The sequence below is a fragment of the Theobroma umbraticum genome, unplaced genomic scaffold (assembly GCF_002168275.2).
Source record: "Theobroma umbraticum cultivar Fairchild unplaced genomic scaffold, ASM216827v3 scaffold_31.0, whole genome shotgun sequence".
Taxonomy (NCBI): Eukaryota; Viridiplantae; Streptophyta; class Magnoliopsida; order Malvales; family Malvaceae; genus Theobroma; species Theobroma umbraticum.
The window spans coordinates 196079-208691 of record NW_018397283.1 but is presented as its reverse complement, the minus strand read 5'-3'; the positions used below and the strand labels follow the sequence as shown (position 1 = coordinate 208691).

Here is a 12613-nt window from a genome sequence, read left to right as displayed (position 1 = left end):
CCGATCTATGTTAATATTTTCTTTAATCAAAATTGACGAGAAAAAAAAAGTTTAATTGATTTTAAAGGGGGCATCAATTCAAATGTCAAAACTAAATTACATTTGATAGAATGTCATTATCATCAAATTGTGTAAAGGGATCAATTTTCCAATCCTTAACACACTTGAAAAAAAAAAGTGAAGTCTAATTTGCCGACATGCGTAAAATTATCAAGTTTAATTTATGCTAAGGTATTAGGTATTAGGGATAATTTGGATTAATCATGGAAATTAATCTGGTTTTGGGTTTTTAATTCTTATGTCTTGAATCTAAGCCAATAAATAGTTAAATCAATCAAAATCATATCGCATTCCTATCCTTCAAGGGCCCCGGCCAACTTAAAAGCTTATTTTGCATAGGTTGGGGACCAAAAGGTGTAATGCCATTTTTCTTTTATCTTATATGAAACCATTATATACCTTAAAATTTTGAAATTAAGTAACAAGTTGAAAAAAAATAAAAATAAATTAAAAATACATTTTCGTTTAATCAACTCCGAAATTAATAAGAGAATCGATAAATGCATTAACATCAAGAAAAGTATTAACAAACACAACATCTTCGATACTTTTCCACGAGCAGTTGATGTACATCAACCTCCATGAGATCAAAATTGTGAGCCACTCTTTTCTTTTCTGTATTAGGGCAAGTCTCTCCCTTGCAACCACCACCCATATCAATCATATTTAAAATGGGAATATAGAAACTAACAACAAGGAAAATGAAATTATACCAAATTTTCATTGATTGGTTCCATCATAAATGCAAAAACTTTGAAAGAAAAAAAAATGTCTAGATCCAATTAAAGTTCAAAGTCATACATCATAGACAAAAGATATTATAAATTTTTTGAGAAAAAGAGATTCAAACTTAAATCTTTGAATACAAGAATATAAATATCTATTATTAAACCAAATCAGATTTATAAATTTATCCGATTCTTTAAATGACAAAAATATAAAAATAATGATCATGAAATACTAATTTGGTATATATAATTCAAATGACAAAATGTAAACAATACCCAACATTTGCAATGCAATCATTATTTCTTCATCATTAGCATTCAAACCCATACTTCTTAACAACATCTATAAGTCCCATAACTAGCCAAAGAAACCCATCAAGAGAGTTGAAGGGCAGGCAATATCTCACTCAAATCCAATCCTCCAATATGAGTTTGCATGCTTTGTGATCACAAAGTGGAAAAGTACCACCATGGGCTTGCTTGCATTGCATTGCAGCAACCATTAATTCCATTTTGATAATCTGAATTTTCTACTCATTTTTTCCCCCTAATCCAAGACCCAATGGTTCAAATCTTAGAAGATTCCATGAGGTCACTCCTTTTGAAGGGGGCCTGATCATGGGACCTCATCATCTTATAAATACACGTGTGTTTTCCGGCCGTATCCATCAGCCAGCTTGTGCCAAATTGTCATCACGATCTTACTTAGAATTAAATAATACTATTATTACTATGTGCTTTGGAAACATGCCGTAACTCAATCCTTTCCCTTTATCTTGATTCTTGTTTGCTAGACAAAATTTGATAGTGATGTGTTTTTTCTTGAGAATCAAGTTAAGCATATGTATCTTTATTGAATTGTAACATCAAATTACATATATAAACAAATGTCAAATAGATTACAATCCATACAAAATTTTGTGGCAATTAAAATAACAAAATCATACCCTTTGTTTAAATAGATAGTTTGGAGACAGGTCGATTTTTAATTATTTTTTTATAAAGAAGAAAAAGTGAATCTTCGATTGGATTCAAATCCTTTTTTTTTTAAAAAAAAAAGCAATTTACCCTTAAATTTAAGTGACAGTAGGACATTTTGTTAATAAAAGTCTTTAATGTTAGGTAAGTAGAAGGTTTGGTCCAATCTTAATGATTAACAAGAAGTGACATATGTTAATCGTGTGTCAAAAAATTTAATCTTATCGGTAATTTCCAACAAAATTTTATTGAAAATACATTTTTGATAGAACTTTCATTAAAAAATTTTGTTTTTTTTTCAATAGAATTTATGGTATACAATTGATAATTTTATACCCTTTCCCTAATGAAATTTCTTTAACTTTTTGTAGTGGAATTTTTTGTCAGTAAAAGCAGGGCACTTTTAACAATGGAACTTCCAATAAAAATTTTCATCGAAAGAGGAAATTTTTAACTAAATTTAAATATTTTTCAACTAAAAATTTCATCAAAAAAAAATCTAATTTTTGGTAGTGTGCAAAACCCCAACTGAATGAATGTACACAAAACACCTCTCATATTCGACTCAATCTTGTATCTTAATTTTTCTTCTGTTTATTATTCAAGAAGGATTCTTTGTCAATTAACATATATAGCTTTAGCATATACATATATATGTATGTATATAAGAAATATGTTGAATTTGTTTTTGATAGGGGAGATAAAAGTTTTACACATTATCTTAGTAAATTTTTTAAACTTAATAAAAAGGAAAAAAATAAGGTTAAATTGAAACAATTTATTTAGAAATTATTGAATATTATTAAGCCAAAAAAATAAAAGAAAATTGTACTTGGGTTGATGCAACGGTTTACCAATAATTTAGATTGTACTAATTTTATTTAGCTTGTGGGGCGGGGCATCACGAGGATAAGACACATCCACGTGAAGGGATCGTGCATGGACTTGGGCCAGACTCTTGATAGCTTTGCTATTATTAAGTATGCAGTGATAGAGTTCTTTTTTTTTTCTTTTCCCTAGCAGTTGGGGTATAGTCTGCAGGAACAACTCTCCCTCCTTAATCCTTTCATTATTATTTATTAATGAATTCATGATCTTGTTCTAGATTTTTCCTTTTTGTAAATTAAATTTAGATAATGGGTTAATTTACATCAACTTGACTCAATTTATATATTTTCTAATAAAATTATATTCACATAACACATTTCAACGAATTTATTGTGAAGATGAAACTGATAAAATTTTGTATTAATGTCAAAGACAAGTGAAGAATACTTTGAAATTTTTATATCTCGAGTTCAAATTTTATTGGTACGAGTTTCATATGCTTACATCGTGTTAGACTTTTGTTTAACTATATATTGATTTATTGATTTGTTTGATTTATTAAATAAAATTGTAAAGTCTTAATTGTACGTACAATTATTTAATTAAAAAGTTGTAAAAAAGAATTATCATCCACATGATCAAATTGCTTTTTCTATTGGTGGGTCAAAGGCCTAAAATTGACAATAATTAATTAACAAATTTAATGAAACCGATATTAATACAGTTCAAAGTACTACTCTGATTTCTGACCACATGTGCAAGCCTTACATCATTTTGCCTTCTTTAATTTAGGGGCATATCCCAAAATTAAGTTTCCCTTTCTCTAGAAGTAACTCATGGTCTATCCATACGTGTCAAATTTATGCTCAAACTCAAACGATTGTTGAAACTAAAAAAAGAAACCAAGTATAAAAAATTTTATTTTGCATTAACAAAATTAATCCGATATATATTCATATTCATCTCACTCCGCTTAATCAAAGCCTAACATTCCCATTTTAAAAAAAATTGAACTTAAATTATGACAAAAACGTGTATCGAATGAGAAAGATTTCGGGCAACCCTGCGGTTTTGTAGTTCAAAGAATCTGAAGTGATGGTGAAAAAAGGGTGAGAAAATATTGATCGATGTTGATACGGAGAAATTTTTGTAATGATATATCGAGATAGGATGAGCGATAGTAGATTTAGACTAATGGCTTAACTGCCATCCTTGTAAACCTTAGTTATTCAATGCTAACTTTTGGTTAACTTTTACTTGTTGTGGAGTAATTTTTTGTGGATCATATGCTACTAGTTAGAGAATTTCCTTTCTCTACTAAGAAAAAGACTTGGGCACATCCAATTTATGTGGTTCTAGTACAAGAGAGCTGGTCCAAGCCTATTTAAAGTTTACAAAGTGATATGGATTCTTTCTTGAACCTTAAAAAAAAAATGAAGGAAGAAATAATTGTGTGGCCATAGCCAAGGGTTATGAAGCTGTCCTTCTATAAGACATTTTTTTTTCTCGAAGGGGTTTGGTCATGGCCCTTAAAGGCATGTGCCCCAAGAATGTTCACAAATCTGTGAACAAGGTATTTCCATGGTCTAGTCAACAGTCAAGGCATCAAGGGAAGAGCCCACCGCTTGGTTATTATAACGTTATGCAAAATACAAGTGTCTGGTTCGAGCCACTTGCTTCCTTTGTGCAAAAGTTCTCTTCGTCTCTTTTAAACTAAATATCTCTTAATCTAATGCCAGTAGGATGTATTCATTTTAGAAAGAAAGAAAGGAAAGTCTAGAACGCAATATTATGGGGTGAGAATATCTCTTATCGTACTATACCGTACGTTTAAATAGATTTTATTTTTTTTAATTAATTAGTACTTGTTAATGATGAATTGGAAAAAAAAGTTCAAAAAATTCACGCAATTAACTTTCATTTAAGACTTCAATCCAGACCTTTTTTTTTTGTTTAATTCAGATTTAATTTAACTATCATTACTTTTTAAATTCGATACCCTTAATCTCATCTTTAATCTTATAAAGGGAAGGAAATAGTATGTAGAAGAAAATAAAAGAGGAACAATTTACTCGTATAAAATTAAGGGATGAATGACTTCAATCAATGCTGTTTAAGTCTCTTCCAAATCTCTTTATGTGGACTAGACAGAAATTTTACTAATATTATACCGAAAAGAGATGAAATAAATTTTAAATTTATAAATAAAAATTATACCATTAAAAATATGAATTCAGAATAAAAGTATTTAATGAAAAAAATTTATAAAAACTAACTAACTGAACGAGAAGAAAAAGAGAAAACACCCATTGGGGTATTAAAAGAAAAGATTTTTTTTAAAAAAAGAAGTATTAATTGAAAAAGAAAAGAAAATTAATAAAAAAAGGGGGGGAAAAAAAATCAAACTCTTCTCCCCCCTAAATAAAAATCCCATTAACAAGACACGAGTCACTGGAGAGGAAAAAAACATGGTGCTCCCTCATGTCGGAAAGTATCTCTCTATTTTCATTCATGCGCGTGGGCTCCACACACCATCACTCTCTCTCACTCTCTCTCTCTCTCTCTAGCCTTTCCCTCCCTTCCCTCTTCCCTCTTCCCTCCCCTTGCTTAAATATCAACCTCCCGTAACTATTTTCGGTTGACGCCGATTTTTCTAACTTATCTTTTCCTCTATTCCCCCTCTCAGTTCTCCCTCTCTCTTGCTTACTCGCGCGTTCTATTCAGTTCTCTCTCTCTCTTTGGATTGACGGGACAAAAAGCTTTCAAAAACTAGGCGTCCCTTCCCAACACTAGAACGCGCCCCTCAGAAACAAACCCTAGCGCTCTCTCTCTTTCTCTCTCTCTCCGTCTCTGCTCCTTTTTTGTTCTTTATTTCTTCTCTCTCCGCGTTTCTTTTAGATTCTGTTTGGATGCTTTGAATCCTTGATTTTCTATTTCTTCTCTTTTTTTTTTATTCTTTCGTTCGCTGAAGCTTTTGAAGGATGGAGAATAAAGAAGGGGCCGATCCACGGAATGAGTTTACGTCCGATTCGAGCTGGACACTGCCTGGGCCTGACCCGGTCTCCGACAGCGTCAATTACTTCTTCGATAGGGAAAGCAGTATACTGAGTGAGTTCGGGTGGAATCTACAACCGGACCAGGCTGAAGAGATTGAGCGGTTCGGTGAACTTGACCGTACCGAAACCAGGCCTGATTTGGCGGGAAACTTTAGCGGCTCACAGAGCTCTGGTGCAGGTGCAGCTGCTGCTGGTTCAGGTTCGGGGACGGCGTCGAATCCGAGCGGGTCAGCTGACGTGTCGACATCGAATCCGTCGGTGTCGTCGAGCTCCAGCGAAGATCCGCCGGAGAAATCTACGGGCTCCGGCGGGAAACCGCCCGAGATACCGTGAGTAGTAGTGAACACACATCACCAATGATGAAATTTTTTTAAGAAAAAAGTCATGAAAAAAATGCCTTTTTTTTCCTTTAATTTTTATGATATTTTGAGGGACTGAATCGTAATTCAAGTACAATTTCGGTGGGTAAAGTGACAGATTATAATAAAGCTTACCGTATCAAAAGTCATGCTTAAATAGAGAGCCTTCCCCTCCGTAAGGAAGGAAAAGGGGGAGAGAGATAGGGTGCAATTTTCGGTGTCCGTACGCTCTGAAACTGTCAAAATGAAAACAACTTTGCTTCATGCAAGTTGGGGGGGCGGGTTAAGGTAGTTTTGTAATTTTAGAGAAACAATAGGTGCAATTAAGGTAATATAGGGTTAAAAGATATAAAAAGTGGCCTTCAACACCGCCGTTATTGCGGCGGAAATGGCGTGCTTTGAGGAATCTTTTTTTTTTTTACTACTTCCCTTGCTCCTTTCCGTTCTTATTTTTACGTTTTAATTACGTTAACACAAAGGCATAAGGCGAGAATATTGCCCGGAAAAGCCCCCTTTTGGTAACATAATCTAGGAAACATCTTCCATTTTTTTATGAAGTCTGTCTTTTGATCTAAATTCATTCCCTCAGATAAAGCAATACCATTCCCATTCACCAGAACCATAATAGGAGTTGCAATTTGCTCATGTTAGTGGGATTTTAGTGTCATTTCTGAGGTGGGTTTTCCATTGTTTAGGAGCTTGGGAGTGCACTTCATAGTCTTACTTTACTGGCTTTGGACATGCGTTATTCTTGGAAAAAAAACTAATAAAAGGCATTTAAATTCATGAAATGCTCTTTTGCAATAAATGGGCATTCAACATATCTCATAAAATAATGGATTTCAATATTGCGTATGTTCCCTGGAAGTTTTGGTTTCATATTCAGTAGCATCTACTTAGTTGGATTTCATCACCATCATTTATATGGTTGCAGTATATGAAGTACAATACTTGATTGTACTTCATGTACATTGAAGATATCTACTAAAGTAGTTGCAAGAATCACAATTCTCACTTTTGAATATCTTTGAGTGCATATACAATGAAATTTGCTTGACTACTTCCTGACATATTACTTATAGCAGCATCCTTTTTCTTTTATTTTAATTTCCAAAAAATTTACCACAGTTTGTTAATTTTGGTGACGTTTTACATATGCACTCTTCTGCTCTTTGTTTACTAGTATTACATATTTTAGAAAGATTTCCCTTCTTTGAGGAAAACAAATTATATATCCAAGTAATTGTCACCTAATACTTCTAGTTTCTTCTTTGGAACTGTCTTTAAGGCTTTCTGTTCTCTTTCCTTAAACCTGGTAGCAAATTGAAACATGCATTAACTTAATGATATATTCTTAATTTTTAGGATTTTGTTTTCCATTTTGATAATTGTAGGTGGGCTATTTTTGTAGGAGTAAGGTCAGGAAGAAGGGGCAAAAGCGAATCCGGCAGCCAAGATTTGCATTTGTGACCAAGAGTGAAGTTGATCATCTTGAAGATGGCTATCGGTGGCGGAAATATGGACAAAAAGCCGTTAAAAATAGTCCATTCCCTAGGTCTGTTGTCATTTCTAAATCAGAGAAAACTGACATGTTACCCACTTTGTGAATTGATTCAGTGCCTGGTTTCTGTTAAATAATTTAAAACTTTAAAGTGAAAAACATTGTACACCATATTCACTTTTCAATATTATAGTGAACTTTCCTTCCAGGAGTTTGTGTATGGGTTTCACCTTCTTTGCTAGGGGGAGATTCCATCAGTTTATATACTGAAGATACCCTAAATCAAATGGTTATACTAGAGTTAATGATACCTTTCTTCAACAAAAGTTGAATTTTGATTACATTAAACCGCTTACTTTTCTTAAGTTTGATGCTGTGACCATTCAATGCACGTTGACATGACTATATGATGGTTAGGACTTTATGGCAGATTAGCATTTTCTCTGAATGTTAGGTCCCCTCCCTTTTATTTGACTCTCTATTTTCTTAAACATTTACTCTTAATTTTCAGCTGCATCAATATTTTGCTTTTGTCATATTTTATGTGAGATTGAACCTATCCATGTATTATCTAATGTCATATTCATAAAGCACATAGTAATAGGAATTTACAAAGAAGGTTTTCTTTTTTTTAAAGAAAGGAGTGATCATGATGCTTAAAATCATTAATGGAAGGAAATTATTAAGAATGCTGTGAAAATTCTGACTCCACATATTTTACAGGAGCTACTATCGCTGCACAAATAGCAAATGCACAGTGAAGAAGAGAGTAGAACGTTCCTCTGAAGATCCCACCACTGTCATTACTACATATGAAGGTCAACACTGTCATCACAGTGTCGGATTCCCCCGTGGTGGACTCGTCAGCCATGAAGCTGCCTTTGCTGGTCAATTGACTCCTGCAGTCTCACAATTTTATTATCCAGGGGTACAGTTACATAGGGAAATTCCTCCAAGCATAACACAGTCACACCAAGTACCCATTGACGTAGGAGGATCTCGTGCGCTGCCAGAACCAACCCCTCAGCTTCCCACAGATGAAGGGTTACTTGGGGATATTGTGCCTCCTGGAATGCGTAACAGATGAGAAAGAAAGCATGGTATGCATATAGCTTCCTGAAACTAAATCGAATTTTTTAATTACTTTCATGCTGTCATATGCTGTAACTCCTTTTCACATTTAACCTGCATGAATTTCTTGTGTGTTTGTTCACTTCTCTGTGTGTGCTTCTTGAGTGTTGACTCTTGAGAGAGAGGGAGAGGGGTGTTGAGAGAGAGGACTGCACTATTTAAACTTTTTTTTTTTTTGGTTTTAACTCAAAACTATCAGTTAAGCAGGATGTTATGATCCAATGGTCAATTATGAAAGACGTGAGGCAGATGCACCTTTTTCTCTTCAGGCAAGTGGCTGCATATGAATAGGTTAAGCAGTAAGCATTTTACTAGTTTCGTTATCAGCTTAGTTATTGATCAATAATTCAACCTCTCCCATGAGTCCATGACAGGACTAGACCTTCTTAGCTACTAGCTAGCCGACCACTGTGGATAATACTTGACATCAAACCCCACAAGCAAGAGATATAAACGCTCTTTTGTTGACCAGTCCTAATCTATCTTGGAACAATAAAATGTATCGGAACGCTAATATATGATATATAGGACTTTTTTTTTTTTTGAAAGGTATTTATATATATAGGACTGAATGCGACCTGAATGTTGATGGATATACTGATATGTATTAGTGATATGGTAGGCCAGAGTCTTGTGATTCGTATACGTGTTTCCTAGCAGCAATCCATCATGACTAACGTCAGGTGCATTAGTTTTTGTTGGCTACTATTACTTCAGATTCAGTGCTTGTGGACTGCCTTATCTCTTGATGCTGCCCCCTTTATTATGCTTATCAGGGAGTTGGAAATTCCTTTCTAGACATGGGCTTGATAGACTGCAACTTTAGAACTAGTGAAAATACTTTTAATAACCAGTAGAATCTTCTGGATTGACGTTTTAGATGTTCTCTTTAGTAAAGTTATACCAAAGTTGAGCCTAAAGGGTTACCAGTAAAGTACATTTTAAAAACCTTTAATGTTACCTAATTAACCATATGCACCAGCAAGAGATTTGGAAGTTGGTTTTTTTATAGTTAAGTTGAAGAAGATCAGGTGTTAATTGTGTTTGAGTGTGAAATTGGTTTCCAGTACTTTAGTTTTGGTGTCTTCAGATGTTTGTTTATGGGATCTAAATCTAATTTTAAATATTGCTTGATTTTGGGTGTTTCTGGATTGCACCGATACTGTAGTTATATATATGCCTGATCTGGAAAGGTAAGGGTTTCTTTTATATAGCATCATCGTCAACATGATTATGCCAACCGATTATTACAGGAGGAAATAGAGCTTTCGGTTTATAGAACATGTGGGAATAAAAACCACATGCCTGTTTATCAGCAAAAAGAAAAGCAAAAAGTCTTTGTTCAACACTTGTGGGGTTATGGAAATGATGAAGTAAAGCATAAAAAAGTTAGTAGTAACAAAATGATAACTTTTCTTTGGCATGTCAAGAGATAGAATCTAGTTGAGATGTTAGCCTTATGTAAACTATCAGGCCCCTGTCGGTTTGGAACAAAGCATAAATAAAAGAGGACAGAATCCAATTATACTGAAATATGCCATAGCTAGTGTTTATGGGTTTTTTGCTGTTTATTTTTTTTTTCTGTTTTTTCTTTTGTTTATGTTCATCTTCTTTAGAAAATATTAGTAACGCTTTCTCTCAGTGTGTACAGGCCAGGCAATGCTTGGTTCTAAGGACCATCTCCGGGATATCAGAAGAGCCAAAGCCAAGGGCAATTTTTTCCAAGAAGTGAGTTCGTTACCTGAAAACACAATCCTTAAGAGACCCATTTAGGAGATGTACATGCGATGGGAGGAGCACACCCTCTCTCACTGCACCACATCGCCCCTCCCAAACGTCTCTCCTTAAATATCAATATTATACTTACATGAATCAGGTATTGATGCTCACATGAGTTCATTCTCTCTCATGAACATATTTATCTAACCCGATGCCTTCAATTCTAATCAATATCATCAAATATCGTTCTCCATGCATGTGAAGATATTGAAATTCCCTATTTTTAGGTTTCAAGGAGAGTTTAGAGCCGCTATAGTTTCCCCTACTGGTCCACTCTCTCTCTCATAGACTAGAACCCAAACTAGTACTTGCCACTTTCCCTTATTATTTTTTACATATATATAAAAGAAAAAAAATGTGAAAAGAACCGGATCTTGGATCTGTTCTGCTGCTTTCCTTTTTTCTCCTTTTTGTGATGTGGGTGGTCACTCTTTAGGCTAGCTAGCTCTTCATGGTTCGTACGTGACTGAGAACTGTCAGGAATCGACAATACCAATAGGAAAAAAAAGAAAGAAACAAAGAAAAAGGAGCTGTAAATTGGGCCACTTGTTTTTTATGGCTCAGTTGCGTGGTTTTCAATGTTGCTTCAGAGTTAGGCAGTCAGCCGACATTGCCTTTATTTATTTTTAATCCCCCCTCCTCACTTTCTCACCACCTCGTCTTTTCTTTAACCCCTTCTCTTTAGGGTTACGTTACGACTCCATGGGCAACTTTTTTTTTTTTAATGGGACGTGAGCTTCTTTGTCTTTACCATATGCCCATAGTGGGATTAACGATTAATTCTTGGATTTTATTAGTTTCATGGATTCATCAAGGAATATGACAGTACCGTTAGCCCCATGTTCGAGGTAACGATCATCCAAGGTATACTCTCCCTGTCATGTCTATCCCACCCACTAAACTCCAACAGCTAAAAACATTTTTTACTCAGTACCTATTGGTAGTTGCTAGAATACGAAGAATGCCCTCTGGTCATGCTCAAAAGAAAAACTTAAAATCCATGAAAATACTGTTTAATATATAAGTAAAATCTTCAAGGGTTAGATAGGAAAGACAGACTTAATTCATTTCTTTGTACCCTATAATAAATTACTCCCTTTTTTTTCTATATATATATATATATATACATAAAAAGCATTCTTTAACTATTGCCAACTAGACACCTGCAATTTAAGAGTGTTTGGTCCAAAGGATCTTTTTAATATTTCCTGTAATGTGAATTATAAAATTATATTATAATTTTTGATAAATAAAAAAATCAAGGTAATATAATATTATATTGTCATCTCATTATATTTAATAAAAATAATATTTTTTTATATTAACATGTAAGCGTTGAGATACATAGCAAGAGATAACTCTTTATTTAAAAAAAATAAAAAAAGATATACATAATTTTCTCACTTTGAATAGAATAATTATATGCAAATAATTAAAACAAAAATTATCTGATTAGAGAACCACTAAGATATCTCGAACTTCTCCCAAATGGTTTAAACTCTCATAAATCATAATCATGTTTAAGCAAAATATCAATCCAACGTTGATGTAATTATCAATGGATGAGTATATCCTTGAAGATTATTATTGAGGGAGATGTAGATGCATAGGAAAGTTGAGTAGTGAAGGGCTCCTAATGATTATGTACTTACGTACCTTATTTCAAACAAATAATTGAAGTTCCTTTTATTATTATTATTGTTATTATTATTTTCCCGAAATGGTGAAATCTTGTTTACGGAAAGGAAAATGAAGCAGTCGTTGTCGAGAATTCAATGCGCGCGCGTGAAGGTAATTATTCCCCATCCTTTTTAACATGTGTTGTAGTTTTCGGACCCTTATCCGACCCGTCTTCACCGTACACGTGTCACGTCGTATTTCCCACGTCCCCTCCCTTCTCCCCAGACTGATCATCGTACGGTAAATCGTTTGGCGGTGGCAGAAGAAGTGGCGCTTTATTCGGCGCTTTGTTCGGGGGTGGATCCCCGATCTTTTATTTCCTCGGCGATTCATTTGGTTTTTCTCTTTGCCGATTCCTCGGGGTGGCAGTTGGGCAGTTAGGTGAAGTTTGTTATGCGTCACTCGCACTTGTGAGACTTGCATGCGGTGGACTCTCCCCCCGCCCACTTGCTCTTTCCCAATTTTCATTGAATAATTATACTAACGATAAATTAATATAATTTATATCAAATT

The 12613-nt window shown here is 34.1% G+C and overlaps 1 protein-coding gene across 3 annotated transcripts; it reads left to right on the top strand.

Moving 5' to 3' along the window:
- Positions 1-5219: 5219 nt before the first annotated feature.
- WRKY57 (WRKY DNA-binding protein 57) lies at positions 5220-11900 on the top strand. Of its 3 annotated transcripts, XR_002446438.2 has the most exons (5): positions 5220-5979; positions 7421-7564; positions 8234-8610; positions 10293-10517; positions 11218-11900. XR_002446438.2 is itself a non-coding variant. In XM_021444163.2 (4 exons), the coding sequence occupies exons 1-3, from the start codon at positions 5576-5578 to the stop codon at positions 8595-8597; spliced, it is 912 nt and encodes a 303-aa protein (XP_021299838.1). In that variant the 5' UTR covers positions 5220-5575; the 3' UTR covers positions 8598-8610; positions 10293-11161. The 3 variants fall into 3 exon arrangements, 2 of the variants coding, with proteins under 2 accessions (XP_021299838.1, XP_021299839.1); XM_021444163.2 differs by lacking the exon at positions 11218-11900 and having other exon boundaries at positions 10293-11161; XM_021444164.2 differs by lacking the exon at positions 11218-11900 and having other exon boundaries at positions 10284-11161.
- Positions 11901-12613: the final 713 nt, after the last annotated feature.

Bases quoted from the DNA above. Each gene is read 5' to 3' on its own strand.
- WRKY57 (XM_021444163.2), top strand. From the start codon at position 5,576: ATGGAGAATAAAGAAGGGGCCGATCCACGGAATGAGTTTACGTCCGAT. The intron at 5,980-7,420 runs GTGAGTAGTAGT...CTATTTTTGTAG, and splicing joins GGGAAACCGCCCGAGATACC to GAGTAAGGTCAGGAAGAAGG. The intron at 7,565-8,233 runs GTCTGTTGTCAT...CATATTTTACAG, and splicing joins AAAAATAGTCCATTCCCTAG to GAGCTACTATCGCTGCACAA.